The sequence below is a fragment of the Mytilus trossulus genome, chromosome 1, assembly GCF_036588685.1.
Source record: "Mytilus trossulus isolate FHL-02 chromosome 1, PNRI_Mtr1.1.1.hap1, whole genome shotgun sequence".
Lineage (NCBI taxonomy): Eukaryota > Metazoa > Mollusca > Bivalvia > Mytilida > Mytilidae > Mytilus > Mytilus trossulus.
This window is the reverse complement of record NC_086373.1, coordinates 106,748,767-106,770,581: the sequence shown is the minus strand read 5'-3', so window position 1 is coordinate 106,770,581 and position 21,815 is coordinate 106,748,767. Positions and strand designations below refer to the sequence as shown.

Genomic DNA, 21,815 nt, shown 5'->3' with positions numbered 1-21,815 from the left:
AAATATAGAAAATGTACAAAAGTATATAGAAATTGAGGACCGACGAGCGGACTATTTTTTGTCTGATTTAGTCACACAAATATTTGCCAAAAGAGGGCTCTGATAGCTGAGTTGGCTATTTGGACATTTGATTGGCCAAATGTACCACAATTTTTAATTGGTTTAGATTTCCATTCGGATTTTAACAAAACTTATAAACACTAGAGGATTTCGAATGTGCTAGCACTTCCGCTGATTTCCAAACACGAGGTTTAGAAAATGTAAAACACATCAATAACATTTTCAACCAACAAAAAAAATGGTTTGTAGCAAACGTTAGACCTGTTTCCAGTCATTTATCCCAAAAATAAACTACATTGTGTTTCAAAAATATTAAGTAAAATCATAAAAAGATGTTAACACCGTAAAAGTTTTGACCTCATTATTTGACGTTTAATTAGTGATAATTAGTTGGTAAGAATTCTCTTGAATGCAGACAGGCTAAAGAAAGACATATATTAAAATTGGGTCAAAAGGTTTGTGACCCGCACATTTCAGAATCTCAGTAATAATAATAATCTACCTGCAACAGGTATCATAACACTAGCAGTGTATCAAACATGCTCAATACACTCAACTGGACACAATTAACACCTCAGATTCAGTTGGAAGGCAAACTTCTGAATCTGACAGATAGAGGTCAATTTGTCGACAAAAAAAGAACCTGTATGTAAAAATGTTTACGCCCACAAACAGCGCCACCTATAATTTTTTCTACGACATCTTTAAGAACGATGTCCCATTCTGTAGTAAATTAAAACATTAAATTAACTAAAACATAGAAAAGTAAGTGTAAAACACAAATTGAAAGATATATTTGCAGATGACTGTTTATGCATGATATGCTGGCAATGGGCGCAATGTCCTTTAATCCAAGACTGAAAATTAGTTTGTATCCTACGTCAAGATGGCGGATTTCAATGTTTACATTTTTTCACCTATTTATAATCTGACACAAATTCGTATCCAATCATTTATTAGCATTTTTATTATTGATCTTTGAAGATCATCCAATTACATTTGCAGTTAGAAAGTGGCTACACGTTACCAGCCGTCGTTACAAAGTAGCCATATGTTTTGTGGGGATACCTTGGGAATGTTGTGTATTCAAAAGTTACGGTAAAAATCAATGTTATCCTCCTTATATTTCCATGCATACACAATTTATAACAGCAAATTCATTCTTAAAAGACACCATAAGGTAAACGGACATATTTAACTGTCTGCTTGAGCAAAAATTCGTGTAAATAAGCCTGATGGGTCGTTTTGAATTCAAGCACAGCAGACAAACAGGTGGTAGATTGTTTATGTTTGACAGTTTGTTTACCTGAATTGCACGTTGATGTTACTATATACTTACCAATAACCTTTATCGTCTTATACTTTCAAGAGTTATATAATACATCTTACCCAAGAAATACGTCTAGGTAGGTGCAGGGACTTCCTTTACTTGGTCCTTAACTAATGAGGGTGTAATGATACATTACAGCATTTTTTGCATTTGATATATTTCATGTACATGTACATTTTATGTACACAAAGAACAATAAAGTAAATGAACGTACATGGGTTTAATTCCCACCCTAGGTATACGTTTTGACTCTCATAACAGGTTGGAACAAATAGAGCAGATAGCAATTGACAATAATGTAATGCTAAAATGCTGATTGATGGGGTCAAATCATCAACATCATTTTTTCTAGTATACAGCAGCTCCTCTAAGGATTAGTAAGGGCATACTTTACTAAAAGTCCATTGGCTAAGTCCTGTCTTTTTTCCTCTGATATTTACTTATTTATATTATAATTTCTAATATTCTCTTGTGCATGTAGTAAGGCAAAAGCTATTGTTACTCTTATTTTCCTCATTTGCCTTAAAAACAATGGAATGTATTGATTGTTGATGTATGTAAAGTCACTAGTAATTTAACTTTCACTGCTAACAAAGACTTGGACTCTGGTGATAAGTTTCCAGGCTTTTATCTCATTGGCAACTATACCATAAATGTCAGTTTCCCCTTTATAAGTTTTTAAGAAAAGAATTTAATGATAATATTATAATAAGTTGTAAAAAATTTGAAAAGTTAAGCACAAGTGTCAAATCTAATTAGCTTTTCATTCAAGAAAACCTAGAGGCATTGAAAAGTGAAATAAATGTTTTGAACTCAGAAAACTATCAATATATAGAGTACAGATATTGCTTTAATTGGGCCTTTGGGAATATTTGCCTGTTAATTGAAGATATAATTGTTATATGCCTTTTTCAAATATATGTGTGGCTCTGAACTGGCTGTAGTTTAAAATCTAAGAATGGAGTTGGTTATCTCCATATTTATCTGATGTATATCAACATTATTGTTCCATTATATATACATAATATATATAAATCATTGTAATACCTGTACATTACTTTGCTCTTCATACATGTATGCCCTTTAATTGGAATAAAATATCTTGTCTTATACCACATTTCTTTATTCTAGTACTGACAGGTTAACTTTTAAAAGCATTTAAAGTAAATGAGTTGATGACAAGCTTAGTTAATGATTGTAAATCCAGATAATATCATGAGTTTTTTTTTTTATAAAAGTAAATAATGTGATTAAACTGGTTTTCTTAATTAAAAGAACTGACATTCTGCTTTGGTACTATGAGATTATTCCTGATATCAGAATAATAAATTTCTTTTTGTTGTCCTTTTCAAAAAAATTCTGAATATACTGTATTTAAGTCAGTTTTGTATTTGTCTGAGACTACTATAACATGGGAGGTGACCGCAATCTCTATGTTATACATTGAAGTAGTCTCAGGTTTTTGTAGTCCAATTGAATATGCATTTAAGAGCAGGTAAATGTGAATTTAGATTAAATTTGAAGTTGATTCAGTATATCTAATGACATAATACCACTATTTTATTTCAACAAAGCATTTTCAAATTTTATTTACTGGAAAGCTTTGGTTATTATCCATTCAATAATTTAATTGAAAGGACTTAACAGTTGGTTGCAGGACTTTTGAATTCAAATATAAGAAATAAGAAAAAAAATAAAACAAAACTTGAAATATTACATATAATAGGATTTATGATAACTGCAGGATATCAGATTGCAATACAGCTTTTGTTCAGTTAACTTTCTGGTTCTTTGAATGTTCAGATTTTTTTCTCTTGATTAAGGCAAGCAACAGAACTTGTACAACTTATGTAGTTTCTTATCTCAGGGTGAATCCAGAAAATGTTAAACATAAGTGGTGGTATTCTCAACCAAGGATAAAAAGGAGGGGTCCAACTATATGCATGCTATCCCATTCAAATGCATTAATCTTCCATAAATAGAGAAGGTTCCAATCACCAGACTCCCTGAGATCTGCAACTGTATCTTAAAGCAGCTATTATAAAACAAAAATTGTACATGTACTACTTCTGGCCACTGCAGATTGATTTTATTTTCAATCTATGGTAATGGTCACAATTTTGAAGACTATATTTCCTTTTTTTCCCCCATATTTTTGTTTAAATGTAATCTTCTGCTTCTGCTTCTATTGTAACACAGGTTCTTCTGACAAATGACTGAGTAAACCCATCCTTCTATCTACCAAAAGGGTGTTTGAGAATATATATGTATACAATAAGTTCAAGTTTCAGAGAAAAAGTCAGTCTGTTATAAAATGTAGGTAATTGTCTTCTTTGGAAGTGTTCAAAAACCTGTAAGAACTTGAAAAAAATGTCATATTCAACCTGTCCATGACTATTTGAATGTTACAACAGTAGAGGAACATAGTACATTTTGTATATTGAAAGGTATTCAAGAACTCGTCGAAATGGATCTGCAATCATTAATTTTACTCAAATTTACTGTTGTGAACTTGCAATTTTCTACGATGCGCGTACCGAGTTATCTCCCTTTGATCTCCGCTTCGCCACAAATAAACTGACACAATTGCATATCCGGGGTTTTTGTGATCTGATATTGTATTATAAGGAGCTAAAAAAGGTTTTACTTTATATTTTGTACCCCTCAACACGTTACCAAACCTATTTAAGGATTTATTTAAGGATTTTCCATGGACCTACGCAAATTTTCAGAAAAAAAGTTTCACTTCACTAGTGAATTTATAACATTTTAACAATACTTTTTTATTATGATTATATAAAATAAGAAAGCTTATTCAATCTAGAATTGAACACTTTGGTTTTTATTAATGTACGAGTACAAATAAGACGATACGAGTCCAAAAACCATGAGGCATGCACGTTTACCAAAAAATCGTAAACTCTGACCTTTTATCACGTGACCAATGTCTTGAACTTGGAAGCCATTAAATCGTTTGCCTTTCAACTGATTACAGATTGTAGGTGCATGCTTTGTTGTCATATAGTATACAGAATAGAATAGAATATTTTTATTTACCAAATTAGGGCCCCAGGAGGGCATATCATACAGACAACAGTGGTCTCACTAGCCCAAAATAGAAGGGCGCCGCGCCCTGGGTGCCCTCAGCTGCGCCCTGGGTGCCTTCATCCGCGCCCTTCTGCCCTGACGTCTTTTTCCAAAATTATCTTGTGCCGTTTTGATAAAATTTTGTTTCATCGATTTCTGATCTCCAAGTTAATTACATATATGACACCTGTGTGATTGCCCCCAGGTTAATCATGTCATTACAATCAATTACAATGATAAAGAACTTCAAAGGTGTTAATAACTAGGTAATTTAATTAGAACAATAAAATTGAGAATGGAAATGGGGAATGTGTCAAAGAGACAACAACCCGACCAAAATAAAAAAACAACAACAGAAGGTCACCAACAGGTCTTCAATGTAGCGAGAAATTCCCGCACCCGGAGGCGTCCTTCAGCTGGCCCCTAAACAAATATATACTAGTTCAGTGATAATGAACGCCATACTAATTTCCAACAAATTGTACACAAGAAACTAATATAAAAATAATACAAGACTAACAAAGGCCAGAGGCTCCTGACTTGGGACAGGCGCAAAAATGCGGCGGGGTTAAACATGTTTGTGAGATCTCAACCCTCCCCCTATACCTCTAACCAATGTAGAAAAATAAACGCATAACAATACGCACATTAAAATTCAGTTCAAGAGAAGTCCGAGTCTGATGTCAGAAGATGTAACCAAAGAAAATAAACAAAATGACAATAATACATAAATAACAACAGACTACTAGCAGTTAACTGACATGCCAGCTCCAGACTTCAATTAAACTGACTGAAAGATTATGATTTCATCATATGAACCTCAGGCACAATCCTTCCCGTTAGGGGTTTAGTATCATACCATCATAACATATATGAGAAGAACATAACCCGTGTATCTTTTTGTCATACTTTTGATGAATGTGTCAGCGAGTGTGGAGTGTGTTTAGCTTGGGCCGGCATTTTCAATCTCAAAGTCACAATGGAAGAGTGTATAAATGAAGACTTTCATGACTTTAGAATTGAAATTAAGTCATAAAAATAAAACTATGCCTTTACAGAAATGCCTTTCATCTCAACTTGTTAGCGACTAGCACAGTTTCTAAATAACGCAAACGTGGTGGAAATTGATTCTGACAGTTACTTCCCCTGTTTTAGCTTATTACAAATTTGTGCTCTAAAAATATTATCTAGTATCAAAAAAAGGAATAAATCACCAATTGAATATATAATAACATAATAATGATACCTAAAAGATATTAACTGTCTTTGAACATATTAAAAAAAATATATTGCAATTTCTACTTGATAATTACACTTTTAGCAATCCATGTTCTAAACATTGTTAAATAAGTAATGCTCTTTACCATAGGGCAATTGATGAATCAAAAGCTATAATTCCTATATAGATAAAAAAAAAAAAAAAAGAGAGAAGGATTTGTTAACTCGTGATACACACAGAAACGTAGACAAAAAAATGAGCAGTGCCTTTTCTTATCATAAAAAGTGCCCTGCCCTCCACTGGCACCCTGCCCCTTTTGATTTCTAGCTAGAGCACTGGACAATATTATTATAAACAATAACATATGCAATACACATACATCATCTTGTTTCTACACCAACTAGCACAATTCTCATACCATCAGACTCTAGAAAAGAAAACATCATTTTCACACCTTCAAACATATTTATACATCTAACACCTCATAGACAACTCAGAGATTTTCATTTGATTTTTCCCATAAATAACGCAATGGAATCTATTACAATTACTGTGTTTACAGTTGTTAAAAAACAGACTGTCAACTCTTTCAGAGAGCAGTTTACATACATAAATAGCTTTATCTTCTGTAAATAGATTAAATCACTATGTCTGTTCTCTGTATCTTTTTTCTCCTATATTTAACCAGATAGCAAAAAAGAAAACAATGTACTAACTAAACTTACATCTGTTCATTTCAGCCTAATAAAAAGAAGAAATTCATAGATAAGAAAAATGCTGTGACCTTTCACCTTGTCCACAGAAGTCAGAGAGATCCATTGCAAGCAAGTGAAGATGCCTCTTTGGGAGTCCTGTTATCGACCAATGATAAAGTAAGTTTTTATTACTTTTTAATATTTTTTTTACCAAAACAAGCAACCAGCAAATTGTTCTTACATCTTCCCAGTACTACAAAATAGCATGACTTTATATTTGTCTAGCAGCTGTACAATTGTGAGTTGTAACATATTAGTACTTTTCAGTTTTGTAAGACACCTACTTCCTTGTTTTCAATAAGTTGTGAAAGGTACTTGTGTCTGTTTGACTTTGATGTAGTGAAAGGAACATAATAGCTTTTTTATTTAATTTTCTTTATATCAAATTCTATATACCTATTTTTTTTTTTAACAATAACCAGGTTAAGAAAGAGAAACAGAAAGAAGACCAGGTGAAGTATGGTATACTTTTTGAAGATGAGTATAATTACTTACAACATTTGAAGGATACCAACGAAGTATATGAACTTGAACCTGTTGTTGATAAATTCAGACTCTCATCAAAAGTACCAGAGGTAGGTTCAGACAGAAGTGAATATTTATTACTGTAATATGTTGATAAGTTTGAACGTTGTTTAAATCAAGGCATACACTATTTACAACTACAATGTGTTGATAACTTTGCATATTGTCAAAATCATGGCAAATAAAATTAGCAGTCACTGAGTCACCAATGCGAGACTCCAGACATACCACACACATTGTTTTTTTCAATGACAACTGAACATTTTAAATGAAAACTTCCAACTTATCATGTTTCTAAGAATTATTTCATTGATTGTTCATTGCAGTTGATTTGATCTTTTCATCTTAGAATGGCAAGGTAAAATAAATAATTTACTAATTGTGTAAAGTTTTTGTTTCAGCAGAAAGCCAGAATACAGCTGCCATCTTCTGTATTCCCAACAGAAGTAGAAACTGAAGTAGGATTATTAAACAAGGCAGTAACTATAACAGGTGAGTTCGATATGAAAGGAACTTTAGAATCTAATTGCAGTTAACCCTAATTTAGTTTAGACTTAGTATTTTAACAGAACGAAGTGGATTTTTATTTTTAAATGAAATGATTTTTATCACGACCAGTTGGTAATTTTTATTATCATGATTATAATTAATGTTTGGTTTGTGTAATCTAAATTCTTCATTGGTCAACATGAACTTATCATATTTGCTGGGTATTTTTCATAAAGTTAATTAAAACATGTACATGTACCTTAATATTGGTATATTTCTTGTATTTAAGGTCCACAGCCTAATTGGGATCCCGATATTGTTGAGGCATTGGATGATGATTTTGATATGAAGGATCCAGACAATATTTTAGATGATGACTTTATGTTGAAGGCTAATGCTCCTGTTGATGGTACAGAGTTTAATGAGTAAGAATAATTTTCTTGGACTTTATTTTAACTGTAACTTGCCCTTTGCCTGCAAATATGCAACTGTTAGGCAAAAAAAATAAATATGTGTGTTTCTGGTTACCCGATATACCCTATTTTTTCCACCCAAAATCCCGACCCTAAACTTTTTTTTGACGATTTCCAAAAATTCCGGAAAAATTACGTATTTTTTCCGTAACCGTCTCTTTTATTAATACATAAATCATAATGGCTGCGCATTTGTTGACAGCAACAATTTTGTTGGCTGCACGGATAAACTAATGCCAACAGCTTGTAGTAGATTAAAATGCTTTCCCATGCATTGAAAATATGAGGACCCTGTTGGTTGTTTTTACGGAAAACCATGGAGAGCTGCCTAATAAATGTTTTCAATTGACAGTGACCTGCAATACTTCTACGGACACCTCAAACATGTCAAAAGGAACATCATTTGATGTCCAGCTCAATATGCACGTTGGGGATCTTATTGCTACATCCAATATTCAATAAAGTTTGAAATTTTAGGATTTGTCTTTTTACACATTTCTTATCCATTTAAGTTTAATATGGAGTGGGCTTACTGTTGCGTTGTTTAATCAATTTTTATACGACCGCAAATTTTGAAAAAATTTTCGTCGTATATTGCTATCACGTTGGCGTCGTCGTCGTCGTCGTCGTCGTCGTCGTCCGAATACTTTTAGTTTTCGCACTCTAACTTTAGTAAAAGTGAATAGAAGTCTATGAAATTTTAACACAAGGTTTATGACCATAAAAGGAAGGTGGGTATTGATTTTGGGAGTTTTGGTCCCAACATTTTAGGAATTAGGGGCCAAAAAGGGCCCAAATAAGCATTTTCTTGGTTTTCGCACTATAACTTTAGTTTAAGTTAATAGAAATCTATGAAATTTTGACACAAGGTTGATGACCACAAAAGAAAGGTTGGGATTGATTTTGGGAGTTTTGGTTTCAACAGTTTAGGAATTAGGGGCCAAAAAAGGGCCCAAATAAGCATTATTCTGGGTTTTCGCACAATAACTTTAGTTTAAGTAAATAGAAATCAATGAAATTTAAACATAATGTTTATGACCACAAAAGGAAGATTGGTATTGATTTTGGGAGTTTCGGTCCCAACAGTTTAGGAATTAGGGGCCAAAAAGGGACCCAAATAAGCATTTTTCTTGGTTTTCGCACCATAACATTAGTATAAGTAAATAGAAATCTATGAAATTTAAACACAAGGTTAATGACCATAAAAGGAAAGTTGGTATTGATTTTGGGAGTTTTGGTCCCAACAGTTTAGGAAAAAGGGGCCCAAAGGGTCCAAAATTAAACTTTGTTTGATTTCATCAAAATTGAATAATTGGGGTTCTTTGATATGCCGAATCTAACTGTGTATGTAGATTCTTATCTTTTGGTCCCGTTTTCAAATTGGTCTACAATAAGGCCTAAAGGGTCCAAAATTAAACTTAGTTTGATTTTAACAAAAATTGAATCCTTGGGGTTCTTTGATATGCTGAATCTAAAAATGAACTTAGATTTTTTATTATTGGCCCAGTTTTCAAGTTGGCCCAAATCGGGGTCCAAAATTAAACTTTTTTGATTTCATCAAAAATTGAATAAATGGGGTTCTTTGATATGCCAAATCTAACTGTGTATGTAGATTCTTCATTTTTGGTCCCGTTTTCAAATTGTCCTACATTAAGGTCCAAAGAGTCCAAAATTAAACTAAGTTTGATTTTAACAAAAATTAAATTCTTGGGCCTCTTTGATTTGCTGAATCTAAACATGTACTTAGATTTTTTATTATTGGCCCAGTTTTCAAGTTGGTCCAAATCAGGATCTAAAATTATTATATTAAGTATTGTGGAATAGCAAGTCTTTTCAATTGCACAGTATTGTGCAATGGCAAGAAATATCTAATTTCACAATATTGTGAAATAGCAAATTTTTTTTTTAATTAGAGTTATCTTTCTTTGTCCAAAATAGTAAGCAAGAAATATCTTATTGCAAGATTTTTTTTTAATTTGAGTTATCTTTCTTAGTCCAGAATCAACTTAAATCTTTGTTATATACAATATACAATGTATATTCACTTTTTACTACCAACTGATAAATTTAAATAATCTTTACCATTCAGTGATAACAAGCAGTTTTTTTACATCTTAATATTTTATGATGTATTAAAATGAGTAGTTATTGTTGCAAACTCCATTAGAATATTTTAATTGAGATTAGTTTTGGAATAAGGGAAAGGGGGATGTGATTAAAAAATTGGGTTCAATTTTTCTCATTTGAAATTTCATAAATAAAAAGAAAATTTCTTCAAACATTTTTTTTAGATGATTAATATTGAACAGCATAGTGAATTGCTCTAAGAGAAAACAAAAAAATTAAGTTCATTAGAACACATTCATTCTGTGTCAGAAACCTATGCTGTGTCAACTATTTAATCACAATCCAAATTTAGAGCTGAATCCAGCTTGAATGTTGTGTCCATACTTGCCCAAACGGTTCAGGGTTCAACCTCTGCGGTCGTATAAAGCTACGCCCTGCGAAGCATCTGGTTAGTATTACATTTTTGATTTATAGACAGGAAGGAGTGCTTTACACATACTAAGGTATCTTAAAATCATGTTCAACCATGTCTGGAATTGTGTTGGTCATTGGTGCATCAAGATGTTAATATTTTTCTAATTTTACGTCAGGTGCAAATTTTTGAGTGGATTGACCATCAATGACCATTGTGGGGTGTCTGTGTCCCAAATATCATCAGTTTATAAACACGAAAAGATTTGGTATATTTACCAAAGAGACAATTCCTTAAATTGAAGACCTGAAGAAGTAAATATATATGCAATAGTAGGTCAGAGTACAGTACTGCCTTTTCGGATGTCATATATTCCTTTTAATCGTTTCTGAAATAACCTATGTGAGAATCATAGTGGTTATCTTGTAAGAAGCCGGAGCTGGTATTCCTTCCAGTGCACCTGAGGCAACCCTAGTTTTTCATGGTCTGTGTTTTTCATTTGATTTTAATTTTTGTAGTTGATTGGTATACGTATTGTTTGTCCTTGTCCGTCTTATCTCTTCCACAGTTTGTCTTTGGTGATAATGCTAGTACATTGATGATAAATGGTTAACCATTCTTTTGTAATTAACGAATTCAATACAGTACTACAGTTGCATTTTTTTGTAAGACTCACTTAAGATGATATATGCAATTCTCAGTCATGTCAGTTTATTTAATAGCAAAGGAGTTCAAAATTAAAAGCATATTATATAGAATCAAACAAAACAATGATTATATCAAAGCCATAAATCTTTTCATTGGATCAACCATTGCTGAAATGAAAAGGTAATACAACTGTTTAATATATACATCAGTATACCGTTCAATATATATGTTAAATTTCAACTCCCCTTTTATTAAAAAAAACCAAAACAAAACAAAAAACACCTACCTACCCTATTTTGAAATTCCATGTAATAGGAAACACACATATTATTTTTTTTTGGCCTTAACACTAATAAAATGAAGAGATTTGATCAGATTTTCCAACATCTTTAAGGATGACATATTAAGTATTTTTTCCTTTCAAAATATGTTATCAATTGCATACGGTTTTTACAATTTTAAACTAAATGTAAAATTATTTAACAGCTTTTTTTTGACAAAACTGTTTTATAGAGTTGATTTAAAAGTTATTAATTATCAGTATAACAGATTATAATGTCAAACAATTGATGAACTAGGACAAGAGATATAATTTAAAGCCACTGGCGTGTCAAACAATTGATGAACTAGGACAAGAGATATAATTTAAAACCACTGGAGTGTCATGAATCCATAAATTAGTCTCCATAGGAGTTGGGAGTCACTTCTTATAACATATGTATGATAAATATTTCTTCTGGACAGTTGAATTCTGATACACAAACTAATATAAAAAATAAAAGTAAATGAGTTATTTCTACAATATTTAAACATTCAATGCCAAATCTTGAATTTTCCTTTTCATTTTACAGCCAGGACTCTGGTGAAGATGAAGAGTTTGGATCTGACTTTGGTTCAGATGATTTCTCCGATAATGAAGATGGACACATGTTTATGGATGAAGAAACCAAGACACAATTTACTAATTATTCTATATCCTCCTCTGTTATGAGAAGAAATGAAGGCCTTACCCTTCTAGATGATCGATTTGAAAAGGTCAGTATAGTGGTTCTGTCATGAGAAGGAATGAAGGCCTTACCCTTCTGGATGATCGATTTGAAAAGGCCTGTATTCCAGTCTGTCCTTAAAATTTGGTGGGATAATGTGCAACTTAGAATGTCTATTGCATGACACTTTTCAGTTTTAACTGATGATAAGTAATTCTAAACAAACATAGATCATTTTCTAGTCATTATATCGTGGAAATTGAATCTCAGATAGTTGGTTTAAACTTTTATTTATTATTTATTATTTTAGTTATATGAGCAGTATGAGGATACTGAGATCGGTGCTTTAGATCATGAAGACATTGATGGTTGTAAAGACAGTAAAGTATTAGATTCCATCCTAGAGGAGTTTGAAAAAGAGCAGGAGGAAAAGTAATTCATCCTATAATACTTATCACTTTTAAAAACCTACAAAAAATAATCCCTTACATGTCACATATTCTTTCTCTGGACATTAGTTTTGTATGTCAGAATTTATTTCCGACTTGCTGTTATGGAGTTCAGAGAGTCATAATTACACAGTCCGTGTAGTGAGAATATAGGTGGTCATGTAATTTAAGAATGTTCAGTCCACCAGTGGTTGTGTGACTTAATGTTCACAATGTACATTTAATTTTTATCTGAACAATTTTTAACCCTCTTCTTTTTGATATGTGATCAAAAATTGCTTTATATATTAAAATTTATATTGAATTACAGTGGTAGATGGAATTTACAAACTAAAAAGTCTCACTAAAAACCTCTGAAACTAATGTTTTGAATGGAAGTTGCAACCATTCTACACAGCTACACAGGTACACCAAAAATACATTTGACCACATTTTAACAGTACGTATATTGTTAACTTTGACATTTAGTATATCTGTATTATATTTTTTTAATTTATACAGAAAATTCACTGAGATTGAGAATTGTAATGATGATGTTGATGTTGAATCAGGAGATGACTGTGATATTGTAGAAATGATCATCCAAGCACCTAAAGAAAAATGGGATTGTGAATCAATTTTAAGTAGGTTTTATAAAGGAATTGCTATCTCTATGATTTGGAATTATTTGGTACTTACTCGCACCTGTATTTGTCCTTTAAAAAACAAAGAATTAAAAGAAATGAGGTTTAACTTTAATATTGTTGTGTTATTAACTTAAGTATCTTGACTCTTTCTTGGGTTTTCAAAATGTTCTCACAATGACATTCTTTTTTTCATTTTTAGCTCACCTGGCCCGAAGGGCCAAGTGAGCTTTTCCCATCACTTTGTGTCCGTCGTCATTAACTTTTACAAAAATCTTCTCCTCTGAAACTACTGGGCCAAAATTTAACCAAACTTGGCCACAATCATCATTTGGGTATCTAGTTTAAAAAATGTGTGGCGTGACCCGGTCAACCAACCAAGATGGCTGCCACGGCTAAAAATAAAACATAGGGGTAAAATTCAGTTTTTGGCTTATAACTCAAAAACCAAAGCATTTAAAGCAAATCTGACGTGAAGTAAAATTGTTTATCAGGTCAAGATCTATCTGCCCTGAAATTTTCAGATGAATCGGACAACCCGTTGTTGGGTTGCTGCACCTGAACTGGAAATTTTGCTGTTTTTTTGTTATTATCTTGAATATTATTATAGACAGAGATAAACTATAAAAAAACAATAAATGTTGGCAAAGTTAGATCTACAAATAAGTCAACATGACCGAAATTGTCAGTTACCCCTTTAGGGAAACTACTGGGCCAAGTTAATTATAGATAGAGATAAATGTAAGAAGCTAGAATGTTCAGTAAATTAAGATGTACAAACACATCACCATCACCAAAACACAATTTTGTCATGAATCCATCTGTGTCCTTTGTTTAATATTCACATAGACCAAGGTGAGCGACACAGGCTCTTTAGAGCCTCTAGTTTAAATAAATTAAACAGAAATTGTCAAAGATCTGAAAAGATAACTTGAACATCCTGTAGTATCATTGTAGATTAAGCCTGATACTTCTGAAATATACACATGAAAACGATCTAAATGTTTAAAGGAATATTTAGAATATTTATGCAAATGTACTTTGCTTTATCATGTTTATAGATATTCTCTTCATATGTAGAGATGACAGTTACAACTTTTTCCTTTATTTTTGGTTAATAATGAGCAAATAGATAGGAATTAGAATGTGTTTCCTTAATACTATGCTTTCATTATAGAGAATGCATGATATATATTTGCATATTTATGACTGTTCAATGTCATTATGACTGATTATATATTGTACAGCTTTGTAACAAATGTTTTACACTTTCAGGTACATATTCTAATTTATATAATCATCCAAAGTTGATAACAGAACCACACACAGTAAGTATTATCAAGGTTAGAAAACTGCACACAAAGTATTTGTTGTTCTTTCAATTTCTTTATTGATATTGTTGAGAACAATTCTTTATGAAAGGGGAAAACTTTTATCAAAATGTTTAATGTTTTTTTTTCATACAATCTTTCACACATACAGGGTGAAAAATAGTTTGAAAAGTTTTTTTTCTCTCCATTAGTTTATGTAAATGTTTGATATGCATTGGAAAAAAAAAGATTGATAAAAAGTATCTAATTTTATTTCAGAAAAAGAAGATACAACTAACATCAAAATTACAGATTCCCAAAGATTCATTTGAAAAGCCAGGAATGACAAGAAAACAGCTGGAAAAAGAACTTCATGAGAATTTGAAAGCTGATTGTGCAAGTACATATAGACCTAAAGATGAATCACTTGAAGAAAAACGATCTAGGAAACAAGCAGTCAAAGAAGAAAGAAAGGTATTATCTATTGACAATAATTGTATGCTAGTCTAAAATCTTAGCCACCCATTTGTATGCTGATCTAACATTTTAGGCAACACATTTTATGCTAATAAAATTGAAGTGTTTGCTGATCTATTATCTATTGATCAAAAACTAGATAATTATCATATTCAGTTTGAAGCAAAAAAGGAGGCTTGATAAAGGTTTTTTTCTCCTTCAAATAGGTTTAAAATATTCTTGTATTAAAACATGGAAATCTGATGTGCGAAATCAAAATATCTTATGTAAACACAAAATTAATAGTATTGAATAAAATGTCACACAAAGTGTTAACTACACAACAGTGTCTATATGATGAATTTTGTTCGCAGACTTTCATTGAAGAAGTTGAACTTCTAAGGAACCTCTGATGTACACTGAAATAATAGTTTTTGTTTGTAGTGGAAGACTTGACTTAAATATTCGGTCTGTTACATGCCTTGAAATGATCTTGAGTCTGTTGTTCAGGGGTTGGTGTGGTTCATAAGTGTTTTTGATTTATAACACAATTCTTTTTAAGGTCCTTTATAGGTTGCTGTTTGGTGTGAGCCAAGGCTACGTGTTGAAGGCCATATTTGACCTATTATTGTCAAAAAGTACTTTGTTGTTTCAGTGCAATAAATTAATAACAGTAAACCAATCCTTTTCATAATGGAAGTTAGATTTTTCTTATTTTTATGGTCCTTGTTTGATAAAATTGTGCATTATGTCAAATCTGTGGAATAACCTCAGAACTGTTCCATGAACTCAATGAGTTATGACCATTGATTGATTTAATAATACACTGATAAATGAAAGAAAAAATTCAAGTTGCTGTCATTTTGATTGTTGAACTTCCAACTTTGAATATTTGACCACAAATATTGTATTTATAGAAGATCCTTATACTGTGAAAGTACTTTAATTCGTGGGTATCAATTTTCGTGGTTTTAGCAATATTTACATGTTCTTGGGTTTTTAAATTCGTGGATTTAAGTTTTCTAGAGAAAAAAAAAAGGAAAAAATTAAAGCCTTTAGACACTAAGGTTACAAATAGTCTGGATTGAAGGAAATTGCAAAGTAAACATTGACCCGTGTAATGACAACACTAATTAACCCGGCCAGATAAAGTGATCAACAGATTGAAGACCATCGAAGGTGTTAATGAGGCCATAAACATGTCACCTAAAGAAAACAGTAACATAAACAAATGCTATAAACGTATCTTAAATTGTCAAATAATTCTTATCAAAATCAAGCCAAGCATGAAATTATTATTTCCCATATGTATGAGAACTATGAGGATATGAAATGAACACTTTATCATACAAGCACAATAACGGAAATCTGACTTTCATTGATCAAAAATATTTTTCATGAGAATTAAAAGATAAACAGTTATAAACAGTTTAGGTTACTTAAGATTAAATGGGTATACTCCTGCATGCATATATAGTTCTGTGACTGCCAATAAAGTATTTTCAGATTTGGCGTTATTCAATACATTCTCTTGATCATATCAGTAGTCAAACCGACATCATGCCGGTACATCAGGATCTTTCCTTGTTCTGATTTTGGACAATAGTTGTTTTATTTCGTTGGACACTTAAACCACGAAAATTGGTACCCCACGAATAAAAGTACTTTCACAGTACTAGATATGATGTTCAAGGTCAGCGCTACAGACACAAGAAAAGACACAAATAATGTTACCTTAATTTTATGTCTGTATATCCCTTGAAAACAACTTTTCTTAAACAAAAATTTCAGAATTTTAAAAGTACATAAGGAATATATTTGATTTTAAAGCCTATTTTACCCGAAATCAAATCTGATTAGGGCTATTCCAGAAAAAAATGTATGGGGGGGGTTGGAAGGCAGTTTTTGTCAGCACCCGCCACCCAGACAATTGTAATTGAAAATTATAGTGCATTATAGTGTGAAAAGTTGCTCTGATACCCATCACCCATGTATTATTAATACAATGTGCCTTCCAACCCCCCACACCCCCACCCCCTACATTTTTTTCTGGAATAGCCCTTATGATAAATGATGAATCCTGTGTTCTCAGATTAGTTATATGAAGATTTCTGAACATTCTAAGGAACCTCTGATATACAGATAACATTTTGACAAAATTTACAATATTTTATATCATCAAATTTTAGCATACTCTTTGGTTCGAGAATATTTATTGTCTTATATTACTCTCCCAATTAATGCTTCTTTGTTGGTATAAAGTTAGCTGATACAATTCCATACCAAATATTTCACTGAAAAGTTTTCATATTTCTTAATGTGTACTTGATTCATTTATAAGTTAAATTTTATTATATGAGCATTCTTGGGGAGAGGGTTGGTGTATTACAACGTAATATGAGGCAGGCATTACCTGTAAATGGGGACGAAGTCTCTATGAATTATTTTTTTGTAACTTAAATATTTGTAAAAAAAAATAAACGGAAATACTGTAACGTTTCCGATTTTGGTTCTGCTGTTAGGAATTTTAGTTGTGACGTTATTTTAATTATGACGTCATATGCAATGTAAACAGAGAAACGCTATCATTAGGTAACGTTTTTTCATATCAAGGAATTATCAAAAATGAAATTGATCATGCGTTCCTTACTATAGTATACTAGACTGATAAATATATATTTAACTCAAAGTTTCATGCAAACAACCAGGAAAAAGGAAGTACACTGTAGATTTCTGCGCAGATGCAGGATTTCAAAACATGACTTAAAAAAGAATGATTTTGAGTTCATTAGTACAATGAAAAATTCGGTAAATTTTCCGGAATTTTTTTTTATTGAATTTTCTACTGTTATTGGGGACTTCGTCTCCATATTACATATATATTTTATGGTTAGTGTTGAAAACACTCTGAAGTCTTTGACCCCCTCTCCTTTCAATTATAGAAGAATGACAATGTACAATTCCTCTGCTGTTTACTCTAGACCATAGGACTTATCACTAAATAGGTTAAAATGTAGAAATGTAAAAACAAACAGTGTTTTAGGCATCATTTCTCTTTTAGTATGTATAGAGGTACTAGGGGGGGAATGGTTACAGAAACACAGGCTGACTCAAACAAATACAAGATCATTCTATCATTGTCTATAGTGTATATATGATGAATTTTATGTTCTCTGATTAGTACAGTGAAGATTTATGAACATTCTAAGGAACCTCTGATGTACACTATAGCAGACCATTACATACAAATATATGCTCTTTTATCAGTTAAACATGTGACCAGTTTTAAAGCAGTTTAAGAAATAAGTCATCATAGTCATGTGCAAAATATATGTTCTGAAATTGAAGATATCTTATTACAATAACATTTATTAATTGTAATAATACTTTGTTATACATAACAAATAATGAGAAGAAAAGCATACCTTTTGATGTGAGGTCAAGGTTACAGACACTTTGAATAGACATACACTGCATTTATTTGATATTAATATATTTTGGCTGAATTACCCATGATATGGAAACATTTTGAACCAAAACTTCATAACTTTAAAATGCATTAGGAAATACCTGATTATAGAGTCTATTTTACCTAAAATGAAATCTGATCACAATTGTATAAATGATGAATCCTGTGTTCTCAGATTATTTTAATGAAGATTTCTGAACATTCTAAGGAACCTCTGATATGCAGAAAACATTTAGACAAGATTTGCTGAGTTTTAATGGAATGTTAAAGACCAATCTCACAGACACTAAAAACAAAGCTAAATTATGTTTCTTTTATTTTTATGGCTGTATAAACAATACAATTTTATAAAAGTACACCAGAGGGACGAAAGATACCAGACTCATAGAGTAAAAATAAACTGACAAGGCAATGGCTAAAAATAACAAGAGATACAGACAAATAATAGTACAGAAAACAAAACATAGAAAACTAAAGACTAAACAACACTAACCTCACCAAAAACTGAGGGTGATCTCGTGTGCTGTGGAAGAGTACACAAGAAATACATTTGATTTTAAAGCCGTGTTGACCCTCAATTAAATCTGACCACAATAGTATAAGTGATGAATCCTGTGTTCTCAGATTAGTTTTATGAAGATTTCTGAACATTCTAAGGAACCTCTGATATACAGAAAACATTTAAATAATAGTTGCAATATTTTCTTTTTCATATTTTATTTTATATCATAAAATATTAGCATGTAAAGTCATGAAGGTCAAAGTTACACACACAAGAAAAGACACAACTAATGATACTTTAATTTTATGGCTGTATATCCCTTGAAAACGACCTTTTTAAACCAAAACTTCAGAATTATAAAAGTACATAAGGAATGACTTTGATTTTAAAGCCTATTTTACCCGAAATCAAATCTGATCACAATTGTATAACTGATGAATCCTGTGTTCTCAGATAGTTTAATGAAGATTTCTGAACATTCTAAGGAACCTCTGATATACAGAAAACATTTAGATAATAGTTGCAATATTTTCTTTATCAGATTTTATATCACAAAATATTAGCATGTAAAGTCATGAAGGTCAAAGTTACACACACAAGAAAAGACACAACTAATGATACTTTAATTTTATGGCTGTATATCCCTTGAAAACGACCTTTTTTTTAAAACCAAAACTTCAGAATTATATAAAAGTACATAAGAAATACATTTGATTTTTATTTTACCCTAAATCAAATCTTTCCTCAGTTGTATAAATGATGAATCCTGTGTTCTCAGATGATTTTAATGAAGATTTCTGAACATTCTAAGGAACCTCTGATATACAGAAAACATTTTAACAATAGTTGCAGTTTTCCTGCTTAAATTTCATGAAACCCTTTGTATGTAATTGTATGATGTGAACAAATGTAATTTCAAAACAATCATTTCACCAAGTTGTTATATCATGTACATTGTGTATTAATTTCTCATTGCAGAGTTGATTTATATATAAGTTTAACTTAGTTCCACACCCAAGTGTTTAGAGTAAAAAGTAGCTGCTTTACAGCTAATTACATAAACTTGTGTAAACATGATATAATGTTATTGTTGAAAATTATTTGAATTCTTTTGTGCCTCTTCTTCAAATTCTAAAAAAAAATAGCAGAGTACAATTCGTTTGGTGGTTTATGATCAGTTTATCAATAACTCTTCAAAAACTGAATTTAACATACAGGTTAAAAAGTGCTTTAGCATGAAAATGTCTATTAGAAAATGAATTTAGATATAATAACACTTGTTGCCTTAAACAAATGAAAGTTCATTCTACAGTGTGTATATGATGAATCCTATGTTCTCTGATTAGTCCAATGAAGATTTATGAACATTCTAAGGAACCTCTGATATACACTAAAGCAGACCAAAACATGTATATGCCTATGTAGAAGATGAATATTAAATCAATTTTAAGGCAGTAAATGATTAATTTATGGATTTTTTTTTATCAAATTTGTACTGAGTGCTGAAAACATTGATGTTTTTAAGGTTCATGATTTCAATTAATCATAATTTCTTGCAAGGTTGAATTTATACATTGAATAAAAAGTTAAGCCTTCGCATCCAAAATTGCTTTCTAATAACTAATCATGAACGAGACATTTTTTGCTAATTTTTAATAAGATAAGTTAATTACCCCATGCAAAAATTCCAATGTTTACAGTACATATTCTGGAATTTTTTCAAGTTTTGACAAGTTCTTTTTCCTTTAAGATTATTCATAATAAGTTCCAATATAAAATCATGGAACATTTCAATTCAATATCACTTGAATATGGATGTAGGATTTATGGTATACATGATGAATCCTGTGTTCTCAGATTAGTTTAATGAAGATTTCTGAACATTCTAAGGAACCTCTGATATACACCCCTTAGATTCACATTCTTTGTACTGATTTCATTTAGGTTATGACAAGATTAAGAAGGTTTTGAAAGCTTTTAGTTCATTGGTACAATTCCAATGTCCTTTAACAGATTATAACAAATGATTATTCTGTTTCAGGAAAGAAGACAGGAAAAGAAACAGAATAAAGAAATGTTTAAATCAGAGATGAAAAGACAAGAAAAAGAAGTGTTAAATCTTCAGAACAATCTACAAGGCATGAAATTGTGATTCAGAACAACAATGATACTGATTTATTGACATGCTTTCGACTGATAATTAATGAAAAAAAAGTACTTAGAAGTAGACAAGCTTGTCATATGCTTGTGCTCTCCGTTTCATTAGAGAGAAAGGGTTATATATATTCATTAAATATGAAAAAAATGCTGAATTAAAAGCCTAGATGATAAAGGTTGGCATGCTCAACAAGGAATGCTAATTGAAGATGTTTTGTTTAAAATGGCTCACAGTAATTTGAATTGTCAGTTGTTGATCAAATGAATTTACATATATTATGCAGATTTTAGTACTTCTAACATTGTCCAGAATCAACACACATCCAAAATATATGTTGTTTCAAAGACCACCATGTCATTTACAGGTATTCAATCCTTTAATGAAGGATTATACAAATTATTTATCATGGAAAGAATCCTGGTTTTAAAATGAAAAGGATAAATTTCCTGTTTCTTTAAAAATTCTGTTCAATATGCAACTGAAATGACTTCTGTAAATATGTGTTGGAAATTCTCTTGATTTTCTGTTGTTTTGAGTAAGAAAGAGTACTTGATCATTGTTTGTACATGTGCCACCAATTCAGCCTCAACTTTGCACATTACATTTTTGCTAACTATTATATTGGTCTACCTTTGGAGTGGAACAGTATCACTATTAAGTAAATGAAATAGAAATGTTCAAATTTTTCTTTAAAATTCAAAATGTAATAAGATGATTGTTACCTTTATTAACAACATATATCTAGATGTTTATTTTTTTGAATGTTTACCTCTTTTCCTTAAAAGTATAATGACATT

At 31.2% G+C, this 21,815-nt stretch overlaps 1 protein-coding gene across 2 annotated transcripts; it reads left to right on the top strand.

Moving 5' to 3' along the window:
• The first annotated feature begins 166 nt into the window (after positions 1 to 166).
• On the top strand, positions 167 to 21,815 carry LOC134696143 (protein LTV1 homolog). Of its 2 annotated transcripts, none has more exons than XM_063557793.1 (11): positions 167 to 301; positions 6,437 to 6,568; positions 6,874 to 7,026; positions 7,381 to 7,468; positions 7,755 to 7,890; positions 11,917 to 12,100; positions 12,362 to 12,483; positions 13,002 to 13,123; positions 14,399 to 14,451; positions 14,713 to 14,907; positions 20,902 to 21,815. In XM_063557793.1, the coding sequence occupies exons 1-11, from the start codon at positions 299 to 301 to the stop codon at positions 21,010 to 21,012; spliced, it is 1,299 nt and encodes a 432-aa protein (XP_063413863.1). In that variant the 5' UTR covers positions 167 to 298; the 3' UTR covers positions 21,013 to 21,815. The 2 variants fall into 2 exon arrangements, with proteins under 2 accessions (XP_063413863.1, XP_063413852.1); XM_063557782.1 differs by having other exon boundaries at positions 7,378 to 7,468.

Excerpts from the sequence above, each read along its gene's own strand:
- LOC134696143 (XM_063557782.1), top strand. Across the intron at positions 6,569-6,873 it reads TGTTATCGACCAATGATAAA|GTTAAGAAAGAGAAACAGAA; the intron begins GTAAGTTTTTAT and ends AACAATAACCAG. Across the intron at positions 12,101-12,361 it reads TAGATGATCGATTTGAAAAG|TTATATGAGCAGTATGAGGA; the intron begins GTCAGTATAGTG and ends TTATTATTTTAG.